Raw genomic sequence first — 25,350 nt, 5'->3', positions numbered from 1 at the left:
CCACCATGGTCATAGCCTTTAAGTCCCATCCCCTTCCATCTGGCCAGACCCTGACCGCAGAGGAAGAAAAGCTACTGAGTATTTCCCTCCTCTTCTAGCAGAGGGTTGGAAGAGGGCTCTGGTCCCCAGGCCTGGCCTTTCCAAACACCCTGTCTCCCACGTACCCTTTGTTTGTTCTTGGGGCAGAGCCGAGTCATTGCTGTGGACAAGGGAGAAGCCGCCATCTGCCTGGCCCATGAGAATGCTCAGAGGTAGGGGGGCTTGGTCAGGGTAGGGGGAGTCAGACTTTGGGGCCTGATCTCAACCTCTATCCAGGTATCAAACCCGCCAATGTCCACCCTCAAGAAGGAGGAGGCAGTGGGGGAGGCCTGGCGTAGGTCCCACAGGGTTACAAATGGACAATGGACACCAGGTGTCTTGCTGGTCCAAGAAGGGTTTATTCTCCCGTTCTTTGTAGCCAAGGGTAGGAGTCTGTTCCCACCCCTGCTCCCACCCCCTCTCCCCCTCCCCATGCTCACCTTTACCTTCCTATCTCTCCAGGCTTCGGTTGCAGGACAGGATTCGGATCATCCCCTTCGATGTGACCTTAGGTACTTTCCCCACCCATCTTCCCTGGGTGGGGATCCTGGGTCCAGATGCTGATGGGTGGATGAAGCACTCTGCAGAGATAGAGGGATGGCTTACACACACACACACACACACACACACACACACACACACACACACACACACACACACACACACACACACACACACACACACACACACACACACACACACACACACACACACACACACACACACACACACACACACACACACACACACACACACACCACACACACACACCCCCCACACACACACCCCTTCCCCACCCCCAATCCTTGCTGAGGACAGGCAAGTCCCTGTTGCCTCCTGGGCTGACCTGACCCATGAAGGGACCAGCCACAGGATCTTTCTTACCTTTCGTATCCCCCATAATTAATGAATTTAACTAGGGCTTGTTTGTTGTCAAGAAGTAAGCAGAAGCTCAAGAGATAGCCTTTGGGACCAAAATACTTGAGTGTCTGCCCGCCCCCGCCTGGCCCAGGCACAGCATGACTTGGCTGCATCCTTTACAGAGTGCCCGCAGAGTTCTGGCTCCAGCTCTGGCTCTATCACATGCCCACAGCATCCTTGAGCTTCATGTGCCCCCTCCATGGAGTGTGATACCTGATGCAGGGTGGGGCCAGTAAACAGAGCCACTAGGAATCAACTGACTGAAGCCAGGCTTGCCCTCCATATACTCAGTCCATGTTGGCTATGAGGCAGAGTGTGGCAAGGCCAGCGGGGTGGCAGAGAACAGAGGCGCTTGCTTTGTCAGGCAATCAGAGATGGCTGCCTGAAAGTGGCACTTGATCTGAGTCTTGCTTATTGAGGAGGTTTTTGATAGGAAGAAGAGAAGGCAAGGACACTCCAGGGGGAGAACTGCCATGTCAGAGCATACACACTCCCAGCCAGGCTGCTGGCTGGGGACACTGGGCACTAATCTAGAAGTCTAGTTTATTGGGTCCAGAGATAGGCCTAAGTTGTGGTTTGGGGAGAGGGATTACCCAAGGGACATAGCAGTGCGTGGAGCTTCCACCCTTTACCTCCCATTCTCTGCTGTGTGTTCCCTTTGACCACAGATGGGAGCTGGGCACATCTTCTACCCTGGGGCCCTGTGGACCTGGTCGTCAGCAACCCTCCCTACGTCTTCCACCGGGACATGGAGAAGCTGGCCCCTGAGATCCTCAGGTGTGGGGTAGACCAGGGAGGCCAGGCCTGAGAAGGCCTAATGGGATGGGTCTGCCCTGGAGGACCATACTATCGGGAGGGATGGGGAGACCGGGGGGGCTGAACGGGGCAGTGGTGTTGAAAGAGAGGCTCACTCTGGAACCCACAGACCTACTTTGGTTCAGCATCTGCCTTCCCACTTAAGACCACTGAACCTCTCTGAGCCTCAGTTTCCTGCCTCTGAAAGGGGAGTGGTAGAGCTTTGCCAGGCCATGGGGAGGACTCACTAATGACTAAAATATCAGACTACAGTATACAACACATAGAAGGTGGTCAGATGGGTGCATCATTTTCCAGAAGACTGAGGCCCAGAGAGGGAAGGGACCTTGTCCAAGATTGTGTGGGGGCTTAGCAGGAAAGCTGGGACTAAGACTCTACTCCAGGCTTTGCACTGAACCATCCTGTTCTCAAACGGTCTGAGAACCAGGGGTAGCCCAGCAGCCTCTGGATGAGGCAGTGGTAGTGAGTGTCAGGGTGCTGGCTTCCAAATTCCTGGCTCTCAGGAGTGGTCAGGGCCAGCTCTATGCCTCCCCAAGCCAAGAATAGGAATATTCTTGTTGTGGGGATACCCTCATGCCCTGGGGGTAGTCAGTCAATGGGATTCGCTGAGCATGCCCAGCACTGCCTGGTAGGTGGCTGCCTGTAGGAGGTAGGGGAATCGGAGCTGCCATCATTCGGGGTCCTCAGACTTTCTTCTCAGCCCAGAGTGTAAGTTCCACAGAGCCTTCTTTGTGGAAGTCCTGGTCAGCTTCTCCATACTTTTCAGATACCCCATCCCAGGCCCTTAGCTCTCACTGTTTTCCCCTTCAGCTATGAAGATCCACTAGCCCTGGACGGTGGGGAGGAGGGCATGGACATCATTACCCACATCCTGGCCCTGGCACCTCGGCTCCTGAAGGACTCTGGGTATGGATGGGGTGTCTCCTGAGTCTGACCTCAACAGCCTCCTCCCCTCCCCGTATGTACTGGGCCTGCCCTGGGCGTCATTCTGCCTCCACCCCTCCCAGCTGGGACAACCCAGAAATGCAGGTCCAGCCTTGCCCAGCTGAGCTGACCCATTTCTCCCCCACCTAGAAGCATCTTCTTGGAAGTGGACCCAAGACATCCAGAGCTCGTCGGCAGCTGGCTTCAGAGCCAGCCTGACCTGTCCCTCAATCTTGTGGCTGTGCGCAGGGACTTCTGTGGGAGGTGAGACTCTACCCTCCCCCCAGTCCCCACAGCCATGCTGGTCCTTCCACTCAGACTATCACAGCTCTGGCTGTGGGGCAAGCATGCGGTTCCCACCCCCTGCTCATTCCCCAGGGCCCAGGCAGTAACTGGCCCCTTGTCCCTGTCTCCTTAGGCCCCGGTTCCTACATATCAGGAGGTGTGGGCCACAGCATGGTTGCCCTGTGGATGCCTGGCCAGGGCCCCAACCTGCCAGAGTGCCTGGCTGACATTTCTACCTGGAATGCTACTTGGAGGGAGGTGGATGGTGCCTTCCAGAACCCCAGATGTTTGTGGCATTTCCCATGGCTCTGTGATTCTCCATGCTCTACATTTCTAGGAGACTTGGGAGTAGGCACGAGGGCGGGGGTGTCCTTCCTGGGCCAGCAAAGAGCAAGAGCACCCACAATCCAGCTTAGGAGCTCAGCAGACTGGATTCCCAGTCTGGCCCCATCGGGTCAGTGTAGCCAAGGCAGGTTGCTTTGTCTCTGTGGGTGGAATTGCTCTAGGGATGTTGGGAGATACGGCCAATAAAGTGGCGAGAGACCAGCAAGTGGTGACCTAATGTTTTGTTATTGTGATTTGTGGGTCCCCTGACCCCTTGCCCTTAGGCAGTGCTGGGGGTAAGAGCTTCCTTCTGCCTTTGCAGGGCTGGCTGGCAGGCCCCAGCTGGTGGTGTGGGGAGCAGTGTAGAGAAAGGCACATGGTTGCTCCTTCTGGCCTTGGAAGCCAAGGTACTTGGCACTGATCAGCTCCCTCACAAGGGCTGGCGTAGCACTCAACACACGCCCCTAACTGGGCCTAAGCTCTGAGCGCAGGAACGTCGTCTGAGCTTGAGCTTGGGGATGGCAGCCTACTTCCTGGTGGGGATGGGGCTGAGGGGCCTTGCACAGTTCTGGGGTCACATGTCCACGTTCATTTAAGTGAAAGCTTGAGCCAGTGAGGGGTGAACAGGGCTTGTGTTTACTTTTTATTCCCATAGTTTTGAGCTAAAACATTCCTTCCAAGCCTTGGGGTTTCTGAAAACCCATCTGTCCCTGGTAGGAGCTGGGGAGAGTGAGAAGCTGAGACAGAGTGGGCACCAGGTTTTGACCTCCACCCTAGCTCTGGTCTGCAGGCTGGTGGCTGCCGGGAGGCCCAAAGGCCCTTCTGTCCACAGAGACAGGAAACCTCTAGGTTGGCAGGTGCTGGTGTTAGCCTGCATCAGGGTGGGTCTCAAGGAACATGGCAGACTAGGCTGACTCATTCTGTTGGTCTCCCCTCCCATCCCCCCAACCCAGCACTTTCAGAGGCCTGACCTGGTGATGCAGTGGCCAGAGGCAGTGTGTGGTAGACAGCATCCTCTGATGGAGCCAGGATGCTGGGTTCTAGAGCTGTGTCTTGCAGTGGGACCTTGGGCAGCTCCCTTCCCTGTGAGAAGCTGGCTTTTCTGGCTCCAAGGCCAGTGCAAGATGGCAGCCTCATTTTAATCTCAGTCAGTCAGGTAAAGTATGTAGCTGGTATTCAAGGGCCCACTCCCCAGGCAGGGACTCCACAACAGAAGACATGGCCTGCCTGAGGTCCCATGATGGGAGGAGGCCAAATGGAGATAGGAAGTTAGGTCCCTGCCTTGGGAGAGTCTATTGCTGGAGTTATACCTGGCCTGAGCTACTCCCTCGCTGTGTTTGGGGGTTGTATTTGCCTTAGCAGAGGCCACATTGCAGTTCCCAGGGCTACCGTATCCTGCTCCTTGCCCAGACCCAGCTGCATGGACCTCAAGCCGCCCATGGCTTCCTTTGAGGAGGAGCCAGGGACTCCCAGCCATGGCTGTTCCAAAAGGAACCTGGAAAGGCGGCGTGGGCTTTCAGAGCCCCCGTTTGCTCTCAGATCTTGGCCTGCCTCACCAGTATTGCCCTTCCTCTCCTACCTGTGTCCTTGGGCTCTTGCTCTCTTCACAGCATCTCAGGGTAGCTGCCTTGACCTAGCAGTCTGTTGTCTCCTTGTCCCACACCTCAACCACTGATGGCTTCCCTGATGGTCTCACCCTCCTGGCTTCAGGCCTTGGCAAGCATGTGGATATGGCTCCCCAAGAGTACATAATAGTGGGGAGTGACAGTGTAGGCATAGTTGGGGTCACTGAAGCAGGAGGCACCCTTGGGGACAACTTCCTCCCATGAGGCCTGACTCCCCTGAGAAAGAGGTGCAGGCCAAGTGGACTGGCAGGGCCGGGCTTCAAGCCTGCAGCCACTGGCTTGACTGGGGCTTGGACGTTAAGCTCCAGTGTTGAGGCTACACCAGCCTGGGTGCAGATCCTGGCATCTGCCCCTCACTAGGGTATGTCCTTGGGTAGATGACTTCAACTCTGTCAGCCTTGGCTTTTAAGTCTGAGAAATGGGACCAAGTGCTTTCTTTATCTTAATATGATGATTTTGAAGAGACCATGGGTTGCACCTTTCATGGGGCACTGTGAACGTTTTCACTGCTTGCCTTGGAGGGCAGACATAAGGAGGATGCTGTACCCTCGTGTGTGTCTTGTGGTTGGCACCAACCCGAGTCAGGCAGAGACATGGCAGTCTGGAAAAAAGGGAAGGCAGGGATTTCAGTCTTGGGCTGTTGACTTCTCTCTGCCCTCTGGAGATGGAGCCACCAAGAGGCTGGTAGACTGGCAGCCAGATCTCCCCTCAGTCCCTCCTTTCCCTCTTCACCAGGGCCTGAGTGCCCCAAGGTCCAGGCCAGAGCAGCCTGTGGCTCCAGCCCAGGGAAAGCCAGTCTCACCTGCCCTGTCTCCTCCCTCCTTACTGGGGCTGGAGCAGAGATGAGCTGCCTCCTTTAGCATGTGTCATGGAGCCCAGGAGACAGAACAGCAGGAGGATGTGGGGCTGATGGTGGAGTCCAGGCTCTACAGGCCCTTGAGGTCTTGAGGGATGTGCCTGATGTCCACCCAGCCTCTGTCAGCTGGAGCCCCAAGTGTGGGCAAAGGGTGTAGGAGTCCCTGATGGATGTACTCTGGAAGAGCAATTACATCTCTTCTGACAGTTGAGGAAACTGACACTTTGCCTCAAGTTGTATGCTTTTCCCAGCTGCCCATGGCTCTTTCCATGGGGCCCATCTAGCTGCTTTATTGACATGTACCCTTTCTGTTCTCCCCTAACCCCACCTGGACCCTGGGCCATTAACTTCTCCCAATTCCTGCTCTAAACGCTTGGCTGGCTCCCCATGACCTGAATGTGGTCTCCGTGTCCTGCAGAGTCCAGATCTGAAGAGGTAGGGGAGGATGACTATGGGAAGGGTCTTGGGGAGCCCTCCCAAAGCCTCATCAGTACTCTGAGTAAGCTTCCATCAGAGCAAAGTATTCCACTGCTGACTGGCTTTGAGAACTGCTTTAATTTACGTAGGCCAGCATGTCCCTCCCTGTCCATCTTTGGATTCTTTCTTCCACTGCCCTATACTCCAGCTTCCCTGCAGAGCTATCCATTCCTCAAACACCCCTCCTTCCCTTTGACCAGGCTGTGCATTCATCAGAAATGCTTTTGCCCACCACTTCTAGTCTAGATAATCCTCTCCTTCAGGCTCCAACACAAATGCTCTCTCCTCTGGACCACCCCTCTGACCTCTGGGTTCTCCCCACCAGACCCTAGCCCACTTCTTCCAGTAGCAATGACATTCTGTCTCATGCATTTGGAAGCCTTCCTGTCTCTGTCTTCTCTCTGGGGTCCCATGTGGGTCTAGCATACACTAAGCTCAGTAAATGTCCACCAGTAAGCCAACAGTGTATGCGTTTTCTAGAATGGAGCTGGAATTTCCCATGTGGCTCATATCGTACCTGACAGCAGCTCTCACATATTCTGGTCAGCAGGGAGAAGAAGCTACGAGGGCTTAGCCTCCCACCCGAGCCAGGCAGCAGTTCAAGTTGAGCCATAGCCACTTCTTGGGCTACAGTGCACCTGATCTCTGCACAGTGGCCACACCGAGTACAGGCCGTCCTTTCTGCAGCAGGGGCAGGTGCCAGGTTTCCTGGAGCTCTGGGCGCCGGCCAGCCCCCAGCCAGCCCCCAGCCAGCATTGGCCAGAACAGCAGCCTGATCCCCCCTCATGACCCCCCAGTCCTAGGACAGGCCATCTGGGCAGGGATTGGGACTGGTAAAGCAATCTTCTCCCTCCTGTAGTAGGCAGAATAATGGCCCCAAAGATGCCCATGTCCTAATCCCATAAACCTGTGAATTTGTTACCTTACATGGCAAAAGGAACTTTGCAGATTTAAGGATTTTGAGATGGAAAGATTATCCTGGGTTATTCAGGTGGGCTCAGTATAATCACAGGGGTCCTTATGAGAGGGAGGCAGGAGTGTCAGAGAAGGGGATGTGATGGTGGAAGCAGAGGTCAAAGCGATGCCATTGCTGGAGGAAGGACCATGAGCCACGGAATACAGATGGCCTCTAGAAGCTGGAAGAGGAAAGGGAATGGATTCTTCCCTAGAGCCTTAAGAAAGAATGCCAGCTTGCCAATATCTTGATTTTAGCCTCTTAAAACTGATTTTGGATTTCTGACTTCCAGAACTGTAAGATGATACATTTGCGTTGTTTAAAAACACTAAATTTGTGGTCATTTTGTTGTAGCAGCAATAGGATACTATTATGGATTTTGGTACCTGAAGTGAAGTGCTGCTCTAACAAATACCTAAAAATGGAAGTGGCTTTGGAATTGGAATTTGGAAATAGGCAGAGATTGAAAGATTTTGAGGTGCATGATAGATTGCTTTGAACACTTTTCCTCTGAGCAGTGAGGTGGGTGGGGATGGGGGTGGGAAACCCTTCACAACCTGGAGACCTGAGCTGCCCAGGCTCCCTAGAGCTGACCCTTTCTTGGAGTGAGAGACTAGAAGACTGCCCAGGGTGGGACCCAGAGAAGCTGCCCCAGGCACTGGGAGCTGTGGGGAATGGAACTGGGATCAGGGGGAGAGAGCAAAGCTGGCCTCCATGGTCTATCTCCAGTGGTATGGGGGCCACCAGGCCCTCAGAGGGACCTCAGAGACTGGATCCGAGCCTGGTCCTGACTCCCGTGGAGTCACGTGGCTGACCCAGCACCCCTGGAGTGTGTGATAATGAACAGGGTGTGAGGGTGAGCAGGTACTGTGCCTGAAATGAGTGCAGCAGCCCCTGACTCCAAGGTGATCCCTCCATGTAAGCCATGGCGGTTTGGCTCCTTCCAGCCCCCAGGCAGTGCCCAGCTTCTGCTACAAGCCTGTGCTGGGCTGTGTGGCTGGGCTAGAAGTGGGTCATTCCTAGGATTCTCAGCTTCATGATCCCCAGCGCTGAAGTGGCTACCTGGAACCTTCAACCCTATCCCTGATGTCAGCCATATTAGCCCAACTACAGCCTTGGGTGTGAGGACAGATCTGGGTCTCATTTGAAGCCCTGATGGTAGTTGTGAGGAGAGCAGGGGTTCCTCTTTTCATCCCTCCCTGAGAGAACTGGTTATGCACCCTGCCAAGGAACCTTTAGCATCTTTGGCCTCATAACCAGGAATCCGATGTGTAAGAGCTTCAAATTCTGGGACCACTCCCCTTCCAAGACACTCCTGTCAATCATCCTATAGGGAAACAGTGGGGAAAAGCCAATTTTACAGTTCACAGAGTAGGAGAGGCAAGGGAAGCTTACGTCAGCCTCACTGGGAGCCCTGGACTGAGCTGGCTTCCACCTGGCCTTGGCCATGACTGAGCGGAGAGGTGAGGTGGCTCAGAGCAGCTCTGCACAGCGGAAGGCAGGCCTTGTCTGGTCGCTCCTTCTCAGAGGCTGGGGTCTCTCTCAGAGACTTCGCCTTTCAGAGCGAGGGATTCCACTGTATTGCCCCCTGCTATGCTGGGTCTATAGCCCTCTCCTGGGGCATGCATCTAGGGGAATGGAGGGGTCAGGTCTCCCAGCCTACTGAGCCCCAGGAGCAGATTATTGGGACTTGAAGCACCCACAGAGATCCTTGTGTGCAAATGAGAACATTAAGGCTCAGCAGGCCAGGGCTGGGGCTCAAACCCAGGTCTCTTCTCTGCCTCCCAGCCTCCAGCCCTTTATCAGCTGCAGACCCCCAACCTGCCTTGCTTTCCAGGTATAGTCTTGTCTGCCATTCCTGGGAGTCAGTGTGAGGCCAAGCTACGTGGGCGAGTAGAGTGAACCCCGAGCTAGAGCTGCTTGGGCCTTGTTTGCCCTTAGACCTTGCAGCTGAGTGAAGTATCTGGGCAGCCCCCTGGGCCTTCCTCCTCCTCCTCCATCTCCTTGCCATCATTTCTTGAGCTCCTGCTGGGCACTAGGCCCCAAGCAGCTGCTTTACATTTATTGGTGTTAATCCTCACACAACCCCACAGACTGGGTTTTTAATCATCTCCGTGATGAGGAAACCAAGGCTCAGCAGGGTGCAGTCACGGATCAGGTCTCACCGCTGGATTGGAAGGGAGGGTGAGGCCACCATTGGTGCCCATTTGACTGGTCAGAGACTGAGGTCAGCATAGCTAGGTCCTGGGCTGCCCCCTGCAGAGCTTAGTGCAGCGGTCCACCTGGGCCTGTGGATCCTCAGAGCAGGAACAGGGGTTGCCCGGGTTGTTCCCAGCGGGCTTTCCAGAAGCCCAGTGCCTACCCTGGTGGGCCCTTCTCCTGGGGTGTGTGCAGCATAGGCTCAGGCCTCTGTCTCCCAAGCCCTACTATGTGCCAGGCCCCGGGGAGATGATACCAGTCAGAAGAGCTTGTAAAATTTGGAGATTGAATGGTGCACCCTGAACCAAGTGCTTCTGGGATTATCTTATTCACTCTCAAGACATCCCATAAGGCAAAGTCAGTGAACCCTCCCATTTTACAGACGAGGAAACTAAAACTGGGAAAGGCTAAGGAACCTGCTTATATGCTGGCTGAACTGGGATTCCAGTGCAAGCCTAATGACCCAGGGCCTGAGGCCTTGGTCATCACACCTGGCTTGAAGAGGGTAGGGTGCAGGACAGGGATAGAGCAGGCCCAGAGTGAGGACAGTCCGGGCAAAAGCCTGGATGCCTGAAGGCACGTGGAGAGGACTATGTTGTGGTGAGGTGGTGGTGGGTGCCTTTGGATGAGCTCTGAATGCATTTCTGGGTACCAGAGCCTAATTTAAGGGTCTCAGGGTGAGTTACAGGGTCAGGTAGGCATTGAGGATATTCTCTAGCTGCCAGGAAGAGGGGACTGGGGCAGGAGGCTGCAACTGGGCCAGGATCTAGAGGCCGCTAGGGGCTATAGCAATGGCATATAGCAACAGGCCTTCTGGAAGAGAACCAACTCACATCCATTGCTGAGGGATTGGATGTAGGGTGGGGGGTGGCCAGGACCACGATAGGGCCCAGGGCTCTGACTGGAACCTGGGGGCCCTGGAGCCACCCTGAACTGGGCACTGGGGTACTAGGGACAGACAGCTTGAGAGAGTGGGGTGCCCTCAGGCCATCCCATAGGCAGTGTCAGGGGCAGTGGGCAGGGGTGTCTGGAGATCCAAATGTGACCATGTGGGGACATAACCTAGAGGCAGCCCTTTAGATGGAATTGTGAAGACCACCCTCCCAGGCCTGAGCTCTGTCAACAACAGTAACTGGGCATCTCCATGTGTAATGGTGCCCCGTGCTGCACACACTTTATCATAAATCCTCTGTCTGCACATGAGGGGAGCCTTCCTTGGCCCACTAGACAGATGAAGCAACTGAGACTTAACCGGTGCAACATCACACAAGCAGGAAGTAGCCATGCTGGGCTTTGAACCCAGTCCTCTGACATCCCAGCTGGAAGGGGAGTGAGCAGGCCACAGAGGCCAGCTGCAGCCCGGGGCCCGGATACCCAGCTGGGGTGCCCCCAGGGCTGACATGGGCTTCCAGGGCAAAGAGGAAAGTGGTGAGTCAAACAGAAAGCACCAGATGTGGAGTGAGCTTCCTCCCCTCCCAGCTGCCCCTGGTGCCAAACTTTCAAACCCCACAGCAGAGGAGCGCATGGGGGAGGGGAGGGCAGTGAAAGTGGCTGCTGCTGAAAGGAGGCTCTGATGTACTCCGGATGTGGGGTGGGACTGACAGACACCCAGACTCTGGTTCCCTGCTGACAGGTGGGTGAGGAAAGTGAGTCCCCTCGCAGCATAAGGAAGTGTAAAGCCTGCCATATCAGGCGGAACGTTTCAGGTCCCCAGGCCTGGGAGGTTCTGGGACAGGGTGCAGGTGGATGTGCCTAAAACCCTTCTTGAAGGCATTCCCACAGCTCAAGAACTGACCAGGGCTCCCCACTCTCTCTGCTTGCACAGAAATCCTCTGTCTCTTGTCATTCTGCCCAGCCCTCCTGCCCAGAGCCCTAGAGCTGTAGAGTTTGTTCTTTCAAACCAAGTTTCACGTGGAACTCAACTATGTAGTTTTTAAAAGATAAAAGCATCATTTTAAACATAAATGTATTTTATAAGTTCAAATTCTCAACACTTTCTTAGCATTAAGTCCATCAAGGTGAACAGCGATGAGCACTGACGTTTGAACTGGGGGCTAGGATGGGAGTTGTAGTCTTATGTCAGCCTCAGCGTTCAGTGTCTTTTCAGTGTTTGGTTTTGGTGGCACAGGACCAAATGACCCCACCAAGTGATTCTCACAGATAAGTGGTTACAAATGGTAGCATGTTTCTGAAGGGCCCCTTGCAGTCTCTTTCATTTGCAGGGGCAGCAGGAGAAGGCTCATGTCCAGCTCAGCCCAAACCTGGGTCTCTGGACACATGGGTAGGATTCTAACGTATCATAGTTTGGTGTTGTGCCCATTTGAGTGTGTGTGTGCTTTTTAAAACTGGGCTTTTTCCAATAGTTAAAAATATGAACGAAAGAGGGAAAGAGGGGGAAAAAAAGGAAAGGAGGACGGGAAGGGAGGGCAAGGAGAAAGAAGGAACTCACGTGGGGCATCTGAGGATGCCTTCACTCAGGTTCTTGGTGAGGGCAGCCTCTGTCTCTCCTGGGAAGCCCACCCTGACTGCTCCACCCCTACCTGTCCAGGAGGTTCCAGTGCCTCCTCTCATTCAGCATCTGTCTCAGCAAGTGAATCTGGGGCACATACTTCTGAAAAGTCTCAGGAGTCCACGACTCCCTCCTGGCTCTGGTGTGGACTTTCCACTCAGTCCCTGGTTCTGGGGCAGGGAAGAATGTCCCAAGGAGGGGACAGGGACTAGGGGCTTCCCCAGGCCCTATGTGGGATCTCCAGGGGTGGGAGGACTGGGGAACCCAGTGCCCCTGAGAGCCTGGGGTTTCTGTACCTTCATTTCTGGGAACTTGCTATACTTTAGGAAGAGAGAAATGAGAAGCAAAACCCTAGGGCCCCAGCACCACCAACCCCCCTTCCTGTCTTCCTTCCGCTGAGTCATAGCCAAGAGCACAGCACCTCTGCCTCCTTTGGGGCCATCTGGGTGGGGTGGAATTCAAAGTCGTGTGAGGACACAGCATCTGGACAAGTCCTCTTTTCCTGCCAATATCTGTGAGGGACCCAGACTTGCTGAGGCCTGAAGCTACCTCCCAAGTTTGGAGAATGGGTGACTGAGGTCCTTAGTGTCCTGTCTCTCCCCCATCCCCAGCCCCACTGTTCACCTGCAAGCACTGAGCACCAACTGTAAGCCAGGTAGGGTGGTTCAGATGGGGCCCTGTCCTTGAGGAACTCATGGATTTGGACATGGATGAATCCTGACAGGCCCCTCATGACTGGCTGGGTCCTTAGGCTTGCTCTGGTCAGCAGTAGGGAGGCAGGCCACATCACACATGCCCATCATAGAGACCTGCACACCCCTACACAGGTACCCATAGATATGTGCATGTGCACAGGTGTGGGACTTGAGCATGTGGGTCCATGTCCATGATGACAGGTGTGTCCACGCAGGGCTTCCATTGGATGGGGGAGCTCCAGGCTCTGGGAACCAGTTCAGGACCTTGTGTGTGTGGCCTCTGTGAGAGGCCCCAGGTTGCTGAGGGCCGAGGCTGCCTTCCATACTTGGAGAAGGGGCGACTGAGGTTCTTATGAGGTATCACCCTGTCTTGGAGGCCCAGCTACTGTCTCTGAGTTATGGGAGCCCATGGGAGCTTGAGTACCGTGCCCCCATTTCATGGAAAAGAAACCTGAAGCCCAGAGAGGGCCCATGACTTGCCCAGGGTAGCACAGCAAGTTAGGGGAGATCTGGGAGGGGAATGGGCCAGACCTGGGCACCTGTCCACATCCCTGACCTTTCTGGCCTGGCATTTGGGGCTTGGCAATCCCTGATGACCACACTGCATCAAACTCTGGGTTGATTCTCCCAGAAAACCCACCTAGGGACCAACCACAGGGTCCTCCCAAGCCTTGCCATTCCTAGGAATTTCCCCCACACTACACCTTTGCTTGGGCTGTCCTAGCTGCCTGGAATGCCCTCTCTCAATCAATCTCTGTCTATCTCTCTCTGATTCTGCAAATAAAATCCAAACTTCCAAATTCTGTTTAAATGGTTTCTATACCTTCTTTGACCCCCTGGAACTTTCCCCTGCCTCTAGCCTCCCTCAGCCTCTGTCCCCCTCACTCCCACCCATTTTGCACCCACCTACTAAACATAAAATTGACCCCTAGAGCCCTAGGCTGGGTGTGAAGGGTCCTTTGAGGCTGAGACAGTGAAAGCCACACTCAGGCCAGCCCAGCCCTCCAGACTTTGCCAGGCACTGGGGTGGGCCCTGGAGCTAGGAGAGGAAACCGCACCTCTGCTAGGGCTCACCATCTGCCCCCAACTCTGCTCCTTCCCTGAAGGCCCAGAAGCCTAGAGCACTGTACTCTAGGCAAGATTGATCCCTTGGAGTTTACCATTCCAGCTTTTGTTTATTCCCCCACACCCTGAGTACCCCTCAACTGGGGGCTAGGCCTGTGTTTGGTGGGTTGGAGGGTGGGGGTTGAACAAAGAGTAGAGAAGCTTCAGATTTGTTGGGTGCCGCCCTTTCATTAAATGGCCCTGGACAGAGCTGTCTGCTCCTTTCCAGAGTTCTTCCCTTCCACTTGGTCTCAGGAGGTGGGCAGGGAGTCTGCCTTTGCCCCATGAGGCAGTGAGCCCCATCACTGCCTGGCTATCCCCTCACTCCCCTACACCCCTAACTGGGAGCCTAAGATTAATTGTCAGGCCTACCCTTGGTGCTAGAGTATGAAGGAAAAATTGACAGACACTGCCCATAAGGAGTTCATAGCCTAGTGGAGGACAGAGGCAAGTAAACAGGTCCTTATCCTTGGCCCATGTGGCATGCATTTGATCACTGCTCGGCACTGTGCCAGGCACTGGCCGTGGGCGGTATTCAGATAAGGCCCCGCTTGCATGGGGCATATCCCTTCCCACTCAGGTTTCCACACAGCAGTTACAGTGCTCAGCTTGAGGCTTTCTCTATGGCAAAGGCCAGCTTGGTAGGTGAAATAGGCAGGGAGTTCACCCCCTGGAGCAGCCCTAAGCCAGTGAATAGTGGGAGTTGGTGGATACACATGCCAGCTTCCTTACCTCTCGGGTAGGACAACCCTGATGTGCGTTCTACACTATCTCTCAACCGAGGACTGACCTCAGTTGCCCACAGAGAGAGCACACTCATTAACACACCTGCTTCGGCTTCCTTTCCTTCCCTGTCTCACTTCCCCTGTCCTCTATGTCAGGAACTGGGAAGGCTCTGAGATTTCACCCAACTCACAAGCTAACAAGTTGTCATATTCCCGAGGATGTTGGCAGAAGACACAGATTCCTGCTTGAGAAACAAAGGTCAGTTTACTTTCTACAGTAACAGTAGACAGAGTATCAGCATTTTCTTGTACCACTTCCCTGAACCCCAATTCCTGCAGAGTGACCCAATAAGGGCCAGATGATGCCTGTGCATGCAGTGGGTTGACAGGAGAGGAACCCTGAGATCAGGGAACCCAAATCTTTTATAATAGACTATAAACAAACCTGCCCACCCTTCACTCCAGAGGCAGATATTATCTTTATTATACTGGACAATAAATCTGCCTTTTTCCCTGGAGGGAGATGCTATCTCTGTCTTCTAAGGCTGTTCACTGGAATAATCACCCTTGAAAGTATTGTTTGGAACAAGGGCAGTCAGTGCCTCTACCAGCAAGTGTACAGAAATGGGAGACAACCAGGAAAAATTGCCTCCCTATCCTCTACTGGTGCTTCTTGACATCACCTCTGAAATAAGCTGTTTGTGTTTGGATCCTTGTCCCTGAGCCTGCCTCTGGGGGAAACCCTCCAAGACTGGGAAGATGACACTAAATGGGCAGTAATGGATTTCTGGTGTGGCTCTCATTTCTCCAGACCTGTCCTGCAAGTAATGCAGGGGAGCCACATGAAGGAAGAAGTTTCCTTACCCAGAATCGATACTGTTGTGACTCTTAGGGAGGTGCTCTAAAAGACTCTTAGGGTGTCATTTTTTCATGTTTAAATATTTAGTCCATCTAGAATTATTGAGATTTCCCTGTGTGAGGTAGACATTGGACTTCATTTTTTTTCCCAAATCAATATCAATTATTGGATTGATATTGGATCAATATCATTTATTGGAAATTGTGCCTGGTCTGTCACCACTCTCTTCTAAGCTGCTTGGAGGCTGTTATTTAGAATGTATCACAAGCACACAAATGATCAATTCACAATAAATGGACTAAAGAACACATGGGCATCACCATCACTGGGGATTTGACACTCAGCGGTGGCACAATGTGAGACAAACCCAACACCCACTCGTGATGACACCATTCAGACCCCAAGGAAATGGAGGGAGGCTGTGAACCAGCTTTAGAGTTCACAGGGGATTTGAACACGAATTGGGAAGGTTTCTTTCTATAAAAATATTTAACAGTTAATAAAAATTTCAAAAAGTTGAATAACATTTTAGTTTAAATCTTTTTGACTTAAATTTTTATATCAGTTCCTTATAACTTATAGTTTGTATTTTGCCTTTTAATTTTACTAATTTTGATTATTTAAAAAATAACTTTTTGGAATGTATTTTAAATACTTCCAATTTCTAATATTTTAAATTTAATTCATATTTTTGTGCTCTTTGAATATAATATTTTATTTTAGTCTTTTAAATCATTGCCAATAGAATAGTAATTATGTGAAAATCTTGACTATAACAACATAATCAATAGTTTTACTGGAATTAAAGCAAGAACAGTGAATGTTACAGAATAAGTATATAATACCTTATGAATTAGGCATGTCTTTATCTTCTTACTCACTTGGTATCAGTGAACACCTGAACATAAGCAATACTCATTAAATTGAATCATCTTTGATATCTGACTTTCTGATATTTTTATGACTTTCAGACATACAAAAACCACAGATTTACAGATTTTTTATTGTTTTGAAAGTTTACTTGTTGAGTAGGAGGATAGCACGTGTTTTATTAGCAGTTTGTAGCTTGACTTATGATTTTAAATATTTAGATTCTGTAGTGTGGGCCTCCATTTGTCCTTTTGCCCGGAGCACTGCAAATGTCAGGGCCTGTGCTCCAGTGGGAAGAGCAGATGTGTCCATAGTTCTTCCTGTTGCAATAAGGGCCAAAGAAAGAGTGCTTCTGGGGCTCTTGTCTACTTGGGCCTATGGTCAAGGGGGAGCCAGAGGGGTGGATTGGGACCAGGGAGGAGACCCCAAGGAGAAAAATCACCAAACATATTTACTCCTCACCAGGATTCTGTAAGGTAAGAAGTCATGACTGGCTCAAGTCATGCAGAGTGCCTGGCTCTGGAGCCACCTATATAGAGCAGGGCACCAGTGTCCTCTGCAAACCCACTATGTGCCACCTAGCAGCTCTTCCCACTCAGGTCGGGTGGTTCCAGGTCCAGTCCTCCCATGGTATCTTCCCAGTCAAGGCCAGCCTGACCTGGGTGCAGGCGCCAGGGCTGCTAAGTGGTGGAGAATGCAGCACTACGCTGCCAGCTGCCTCAGGTAGCCCCAGAGAACCAGCACTCCAAAGCGCAAGCGTAATGGTGAACTATGTCCCTAGGGTGCCCCACCATCTTCCTGCAGGGGTCAAAGGGCCTCTCTGTCACAACCCTGCCTCACAGCCCCCGCCTGGGCACTGAGTCTCAGCCCTTCTCAACCCCAGGACTGGCCTCTGGAGGATGGGCTGGGGGCCCCATCTCTGTGACATGTCGGGGGGGGTGGGTAGCAGGCTTGGAGCTGTGCTCAGTGAGAGCCAAGGAGTGACCTGAGGGCATGAGGGGAGAGGCAAATCCCTGCCCACACCTCTGTCCAGCCTTAGCCAGGGAGCGTTCTCCATTCTTCTGAGGGCAAACAGGTCCTGAGTGGTTAAAAGACTGCCCCAAGGTCACCCAGCTAGAGAGGGAGGCCCTTACTTCCCCTCTGTGCCTGTCTAGACATGCCCCCCAGCACCCCTTCAAGACCCCTGCTGTCCCCAGGACCCTGTGATGGGAACACTCATGGCTACTCCCTCAAAGTGTGACTAGGTCCCAATCCAGTCCCAGAACCAGGTCACAACCTGCACAGCCGTCCTGGGGGCCCTGCAGCTTCTCCTCTTCATCCTCTAAGTAGGGAAACTGAGTCTCCACAGGCCAGATGTGTGCTCAAGACTGCACAGCTGGGCACTGGTGCTAGGACCATACCAGGTGGCCTGATGCTGAGGCTGGGACCTGTACCCCAGCTGTGGGACAGGGATCTGAGGGGAAAGACCCTCTAGGGAAAGACTGGCCTGAAGGAGAGACAGAAGTCCTGGCCAGAGGTTTCCCATTCATCAGCAAGGGACTCAGTGAGCAGGGCCTGCCACTGCTGATCCCACCTTGCTCGCCCTCCTCCTTCCCCTTAGCCTTCGTAGCCCTCACTGCTCACCAGCCTGGGCAGTACACTTGCACCTAACATCCCACTTTCACCTGTGCCCCCTCACCCGCCTATTGCCCCTCCTCCCAGGCACGCACGCCCGCTTTTTCCCTGTTGTTTCTGGTTGTCCCCTCGGTGCCTATCCCTGGGCTGGATGCTGGGTACCGCAGAGGTTGTGCCAGACCTGAGCCTGTCCTGGCAGAGCCCTTAGAGGGACCCTGCAGACTCAGTGCTGAGAGAGGGGAGTCTAAGGAGGCACCCACAGTCAGGGAGGGCTTCCTGGAGGCAAGGATCCCAGCTGTGGCCTCAGCACCCCCTCCCCCTCACCTAGGTCACTGCCCCTCCTGTGAGCCTCTCTCTGTGGAGTGGCCAGCGGGTTCCAGGAAGCGTCCCCTCGCTCTGCAGTGCCGATTCCAAGAACTGCGGCTCCTGGCAGCACTTGCTCAGGATCCTTTCCTAGAACATAGGCCTCGCCCCACCCAGGCTGCTGGGGTCTCATTGGGCAGCTGGCAGAGGGAATGAAGGAGGGAGTGCCCTGGGCGGGGTCCTCTGTAGAGTCCGGACGCTGGGAGGTGGGCCTAGGCTGTCAGCCTGGAGAGGGTGGCCACACTAGGGTCGGGGGACAGGAGGTCAATGTGTGTGAAGGCACTTTGACTCCCAGTCAGCTAGGGGGCGGGGTAGGCCCAGTGAGTTCAGCTCACAGCCTCCCTGCACACACAGGAGGCTCACCCCTTGGACCCAGAACTTGGGCTCAGCTTGCTACACTCCATCCTCGATCCCCTGACCCCCGTCCCAGGGTCCCATCTCATAGGCAAATGGCACAAGCCTTACTCTGGCCCCAGAGCAGGCCTTCATCAGATAACCTCCAGAGGTATAGGCCAGGGGACAGAAGTGGCAGGTTCTGAGCAGTGAAGGGGGGATGGGACAATTGGTCCTTGGAAGGACATGACACCTGTATTATTAATCTTATAATTTCACCTTGCCTGATTATGATGGAGGAAGTCACCCCATCCAACACCCTCAGCAAGGTGGGTGGGGGTTGGGGGTGACAGGCCCTGATTCATGGGCAAGGACAGGGCCTAACTTCCTTCAAGGTCACTGGGCCTCCCACTCTGGGGCGTGTCCTCCACCCCTGCCACCTCTGAGCTGGCACCAGGCCTGCCCGCCCGTCTGGGAGCTGCCAGATCATGTTGAGCAACCAGTTCCTGAGAAGCGTTGAAGGCTGTTTGGTTTAAAATTAACTCCCCGCTACCCCTCCCCTGCCTGCAGGCCTCCTCCGAGTTCTTGGAAGAGGCGCTCTGCTCTTTCTTCCTGGGAAGAGGCCTCTAGCCACAGCTGCTGCGATTCCAGCAAAAACACCTCACCCAGGGTGGGGGTGGGGGGTGCCCATTCCACGCCTTTTCTGCCCTCTAGTTCTCTGCCCTCTGTGAGGCCCAGGGATACTCCTGGAGCCTAGCATGCCCCAGTTCATCCACTGAGACCCAGAGGAGAAAGGGGGTGACTGTCCGGGTGCTAAGAGCAGGTGCTACTGCCCCAAAGCCCACAGCTCCGCATTCAGGCACCTGCTGGCTCTGAAGAGAAAAAGGGCTATAGAGACCCAGTCTGAGCACCTCTGGGGTAGAGAGAGTATGAGCTGATCGCACTGACAGCAAACCCAGGACTTTGGTCTACTTTAAGACATGTATGGCTCAGGGAGATAAAGCAATCTGCCCAGGGTCACCCAGCTTTGCCTGCCTAAGCTCAGCCTGCCCACTAGATGCCAGGCTGACAACACTGACCTTGCAAGGATGCCCAGAGGCCAGACCCCGCAGGCACTCACACTGGCATTAGAGCTCTCTTTTTCTCTTACCCACACTCCTCTAACTGCTCCGGAAACCCATCTCCTTCTGGATAAGCCTGCATTTTCTAGTGTTTCCTTGGGCTCCATGTTTCTATGGTTTTGGAGAAAAGGTTTCCTGAGAACCTGCTCTCCTAACAACTCCTCCTACCATGGCCATCTACCCAAAGGAGCTGAGAAATACAAAGGAATGTTGGCCAAGTGGAAAGGTCAACACACACACACACATACACACACACACACACATTGATGTTGCTCAGAAGTAGGGCTGGTGGGGGTGGGGAGGGGAGAAGTGCTTCTTAGGAGAAGGCTGAGAGGCGAGAAGCACTTTTAAAAACAAAGCTTTGGCCCAACCCAAACTATGAGTGAAGTCCTCACCTCTGATGGAGGAGGAGCCCGGCTCTGGTGACAGGAAGGGCCCAGTCTGGCTCATCGGTGCTGGGTGTGGGGAGTCCCTGGAACAGGGCTGTGCCTGGGGAGCATTTGCTGGGTGCCACTCCCCTTCCAGCCACACCATCAGAGTGTGGATCTCCCTAGTGGGGACTGTGCAGTGAAACAGTCCTAGAGGACTGCCTGGAGGAGTTGTGGCCATCCCAAGTTCCCTCAGCCCTCAGAGGCCACTTCTTGCACTCTGGGCCCTGCCTGCTTCAACCAGGCCTGAGTCATGGAAGCAACTGCCTTTCCATTGAGCATAAAGCTTTGGCCACACAAAAAGTCTCCTCCTGCTTTGGGCCTGCCACATCTCCTGCTCAGAGATGAGCATCAGCTTCTAGTCACCCCGTATTCCCCCAAAACTAGGCATAGCCACTCTCCAACCACCCTGTGGCAGGGCACTTCCACTATCTCTGTTAGACAGATGGGGAAACTGGGATTTCCCTGGCAGTCCAGTGGTTAAGACTCTGCGCTTCCAATGCAGGGGACGTGGGTTCGATCCCTGGTCAGGGAACTAAGATACCACATGCCATGCGGAGTGGACAAAAAAAAAGAAAAAAAAAAAAAGAGCTCTTGGCTGTTTGTGCTCCAAGGAGGAGCTGTGGAGGAGGCAGCTGCTTGGCTGGGGAAAGAGGGAGCCAGAGCCCACCTCACCTGTGACTCAGCAAAAAAAAGACATGGGGAAACTGAGGCTCCAAGAAGCTAAACCATTCGCTTAAGATCCTACAGTGATTTGGGAGGCTCTGAAATTTGAACTCTGCCTGAGTTCTTTCCACTTGGCTAATTTGCCTCTTCAAAGACATCCCCAGGAGACTTTCAGGGGAAGCATGGTGTGTATGTGTGAGAGAGAGAGAAATTTAGTCAAAAAATGGCTGTTTTGAATTTGTTATGGAAAGTATGTTTTCTCCTCCCCAGGCTGAAGAGACCTGGGAAAACTCAGGCTCCAGGGAGATTCCCTAGGATGCAGTGGGTGCCCAACACAGGCATGAATAAATGCAGGAGAAGCTAAGGAAGACTTCTCAGAAAAGGAGCATTTGAGTTGGACTTTGAAGGGTGAGTAAGAGTTTGCCCTGGCACAACTGAGGAAGAGGACATTCCAGGATGAATGATATCCTGGTATGTGGAGGGCTGTTTGGAGGGAAGCAGAATGAAATGGCTTGTTGGCAGTTTGGGAATCCATGTCTTGGAGCCTGGGGTAAGGCACAAGCAAGATATGAGGGGAGCCTGTGAATATCACTAAATGAGGAAGGCAGGACAAGTTTGGGTTTGCAAGCCCCTCACTCTGGAGATGGTGGTAGGGCTGAGGGAGCCAGTGAGGAGGCCATCAGGATGGTCCATTCAGGTTGGTGAGTGATGGTAAGGCTAGATCTGGGCAAGGCAGCCATGGGGAGCAGCAGGAGAGCAGCTTGAGAAGGACCAGGGGCAAGGTAGACGGACGTGGAGATCAACAGGTGGGGGGTGCATGTGGGGGTTGTGGAGGCATGATGGGGGGAGAGTGGAGGCATGTCTAGGGGACAGTGAAGAGTCCAGGTCTGGACAGGGGGAGTCTGGAGGGCCTTGAACCAGGCTGTCCATGTTCCTAGTCAGAAGGCCGCAGACTCAAGTTCAAGAGTTCTAGGGTGAGGGGGACAGGCCCTGACCTGGGATTCAAAGCCCTGGGCTCCAGCCCTGTATGGCCACTTCCTCTTTGGGTGACTGTGGACAAGCTAGCCTGACTCTCTGGGTCTCAGGCTTGCAGCTTTGAAATGGGACAGACCCAGAGGTGCTACCCAGCTCACCTCCCTCACCTGTGACTCACCTCTGAGGGCATAGACCACCGAGGGCGTGGAAAGTAACAGGCCTGAGGGAGACCCATCCTCCAGGTGTGGACAAGGGTAGCAGATGGCCTAGTCTCTACTGGAGCTGCAAGGGAAGTTGCTAGAAGGTTAGGCTGGTCTAGCCTCCACCAGCCCATGCAGAGACCAGACAAAGGGTCTATTCACCACGACTGGAACCCAAGGCCTTGGTTGGCAAATGATGCCTGAAGGTGGAGGGCTGGGCTGGCAGGGCAGCATCAAAGCTGGTGGGGTGAGAGGCTGCTTATAGCTCCAGGGAGTTCCAGCCAGCTCCCCTGTAGCTCCCATGGGGACCTCAGGGGACATCAACACCTGTTCGGGGACTTCCCTGGTGGTCCAGTGGTAGAGAATTCGCCTTCCAATGCATGGGATGCGGGTTTGATCCCTGGTGGGGGAACTAAGATCCCACGTGCCATGGGGCAACTAAGCCCACATGCCACAACTACTGAGCCTGTGCGCCTCAACTAGAGAGCCCACGTGCCGCAACTACACAGCCCACGCACTCTGGAGCCTGCATGCCACAAATACACAGCCCACGTGCCCTGGAGCCTGCGCGCCACAACTAGAGAGAAGCCTGTGAGCTGCAACGAAGAGCCCGCATGCCACAATGATGATCCCACATGCTGCAATTAAGACCCGATGCAGCCTAAAAAAAAAAAACCCTGCCCTGCCCACCTCTCAAATGGGATTAAAACAAGGGACAAGGAATAGTTACAGTGACAGCTGCAGCAGCTGCCATGTTGAACCCTCAGGCTCTCCTCAGTATCAACTTATAAATCCTCCTGGGCCCCCCATGTCCCCTCTGAGAGACCTGCTGTCACTCTCCCCATTTCATAGCTAAGGAATCTTATGAGGTTCAGTGAGGTTGAGGGAAACAGCCCCCCCCAAACCAAGTGTACAGCACGTAATCCAGACTGGAGGGGAGGTAGGGGTAAAACCAGGGTTGGAGGGAAAAGATAGCCAGGAGTAAACCTCCAGGGACCTCCTGTCTTAAGTATCAGATGTGGGAGCCCCAGCCTGCTGCCCCAGAGTGACCATTGGAATGGCTCCTTGGGTGGTGGCTGTGCAGCCTGCCTAAGCTGGGGAGGGGGCCCATACCCTGCAGTTGGCGTGGGGAGGACACCTTCACCAGGAGAGGCTGTTGAATTTCTGGCAAAGCTCCAACCTGCTTTATATTAAAACTGGTCTAACAGGTTGGTATGAAAGGTCTGCCCAGGCCTGTGCAGGCTCCACTTCTCCTGAAGAAAGAGGGCCTTTGTGAGGTCCCAGAATCCTCTTGCCTTCTTGATTAGGACTTATTTCAGGCTCTTGGCTCCTCTGTTTCACTGTGGAGCTGTGCTGGGTGGGAGGGTTCCCATCTGAGAGTGGAGCCAGCCTGGCCATGTCCCCAGACCTGTTCAGACCCATGTTTGCCCTTGATCCAGCAAGATTTGCTCAGTTGGCAGATTAGAAGCTGGGCCCAGGTGCAGAGACCCCCGATGGTTCAGGGCGTGTTAGGACATTCGGTGATCACGGGTGAAGCCTCCCAGCAAGACCTCTCATTGACTGACAAGAGAAACCTGAATGGCCTAGTGGCATCTCTGTCCCAGAATTTTTCCAGAGGGGCATCATGAGTCCGAGGATGGACACCACGTAGGATCAATCTGCAAACCCACTTCCCCGTGGCCTGACAGAATCCTCTAGGGCAGTCCCCAGCCCCCCTCCTCCAAAAAGCCTTTCTGAATTGCCTGGCCTTCTACATGTCCCCAGTGCCTTGTGAGGGCCAAGGCCTTAGCATGCCAGCCCCTGGGAGGCAGAGCAGAGCAGCAGTTTATACAAACGAGGTCTTGAGTCAGGGTTTGAACCCCGGCTCTGCCCCTCACAAGTTGTGTGACCCTGAAAAAGCCACCACCTCTCTCTGAGTCTTACCTCTTCTGCTGTAAATGGGGACAACCTCTGCTGGTGTGCAAGGCTGCAGTGAGAACTTAATGGGGCACGAACCACACCCAGGATCACCTCGCCTCCTCTGCTCTCCACCACACCCTACTCCTCCATATCCCATACCTCTCAACCTCCTTCTGGCCTCTGGCCCCCAGGCCCTTGTGGGGCCATCCCCCCCACCCCCAGCTGACAGGTTCACTCCTTAGAACTGAGCACTGGATCATAGCTTGTCCCTGCTAAACACTGAAGGGGCGCTCCACCACACCAGAGCACAATCCATGTGCACCCTCTGCCCTCTCCACCCGCCCTCTGTCTCCTCAGCCCTCCTGGGCAGCCAGCCATCTTCTGGTCACACCAGGTTTGTTCCTGCCTCAGGGCCATTGCACTGGAGCTCCTTCCACCTGGGATGTCCTTTCTCTAAGTTGTCTGCATAGCCAGTTCCTGCTCTTTGCTCGGGTGTCCAGGCTCAGTGCCACCCTGCTCCAGAGCTTTCCCCGACCCTCTCATCGGCAGCAGTGTCCCCACACCCAAAGTACTTTCTTCCCCGCCTCCTGCTTTGCTTTCCTTTCACTCTCAAAACTCATCCTGAGTGCCCATTTGTTTACTTGTTTATCTCTTGCATACCAGCCCATGAGTCCCACAAGGATGGGGAGTGTGTCCATCTTATTCCCTGCTGTGTCCCCAGGGCCCAAATGGAGTCTGGCCCAGTTTGTGCCCAAAGAGCATGTGTGCTGGTGAAGGACTTAATTGGTAAAGGGTTACCATCAGTTATTGTTTGTATGTTGTGCCGGGTCCTGTGTGCCCTCCAGTCAGCTCCTTTCTTCCTCCTCGGTCAGTGCTGGTAGGTGTGCTCCTTTCACCAGCCCAGAGCCACCCAGGGGTGATTGCAGTGACCAGAGGATTTTCAGCATCTGTTAGGCTGGGACTCTGACTTGGGTCTGGGGCCCGATGACGTGCTCTCCACTGATCCTGTTCTAAGTAGGCGTCACTCACTCCCTTGGTAGGGAAACATGAAAATAAGATTGAAGCAGATTGGGACTTCCCTGGCGGTCCAGTGGTTAAGACTCCGTGCTTCCAAGGCAGGGGCTGTGGGTTCGATCCCTAGTTGGGGAACTAAGATCCCACATGCTGCGCAGTGCAGCCAAAAAAAAAAAAGAAAAAATTGAAGCAGAAAAGTATCAGGGGTCAGAAGTAGCTGGTAGGCCCTCCTCAGGCAAGAGCTGGACCCTGGCTTGGGCTGAGGCGACGGGGAATGGGATAGGACCCTTTTGGTCAGGCCAGTGGCTCCAGAGACCTTAGCAGGCAGGAACGCGAGGGGATAAAGCCAGCATCCAAGAACAACTCACCTGAAAGCTGCCCCCCTACCCCAGCTGCCCGTCCTCGCCACCTCATGTAGCAGTGCAGGGGCAGGTGGGCAGTCAGGACCCCTCAGGCTTAGCTCTGCTCTGTGCCTCACCTCCTCAGCCAGTCCCTTGTCCCCTCTGGGCCTCAGT

General features: G+C 54.0%; 1 protein-coding gene across 16 annotated transcripts in view; it reads left to right on the top strand.

The window, feature by feature from the left end:
- Nucleotides 1–25,350, top strand: part of HEMK1 (HemK methyltransferase family member 1) — a 34,640-nt gene that overhangs the window by 6,977 nt on the left and 2,313 nt on the right. For 3 of the 16 annotated variants that reach the window (XM_060161746.1, XM_060161747.1, XM_060161745.1), the window contains 6 exons: nt 187–251; nt 541–590; nt 1,668–1,776; nt 2,626–2,721; nt 2,890–3,003; nt 3,158–3,603. In XM_060161746.1, coding sequence (XP_060017729.1) covers nt 187–251; nt 541–590; nt 1,668–1,776; nt 2,626–2,721; nt 2,890–3,003; nt 3,158–3,251 — 528 coding nt within the window. In that variant the 3' untranslated portion in view covers nt 3,252–3,603. Of the gene's footprint in view, nt 1–186; nt 252–540; nt 591–1,667; nt 1,777–2,625; nt 2,774–2,889; nt 3,004–3,157; nt 3,652–4,301; nt 4,691–11,315; nt 14,614–14,649; nt 14,753–21,017; nt 21,156–25,350 lie in introns of those variants that run through there. The other 13 variants (XM_060161734.1, XM_060161748.1, XM_060161738.1 and 10 more) reach the window with 12 other exon arrangements.

This window comes from Lagenorhynchus albirostris, chromosome 10 (assembly GCF_949774975.1).
Source record: "Lagenorhynchus albirostris chromosome 10, mLagAlb1.1, whole genome shotgun sequence".
NCBI lineage: Eukaryota > Metazoa > Chordata > Mammalia > Artiodactyla > Delphinidae > Lagenorhynchus > Lagenorhynchus albirostris.
This window is presented reverse-complemented; position numbering and strand designations above follow the sequence as displayed.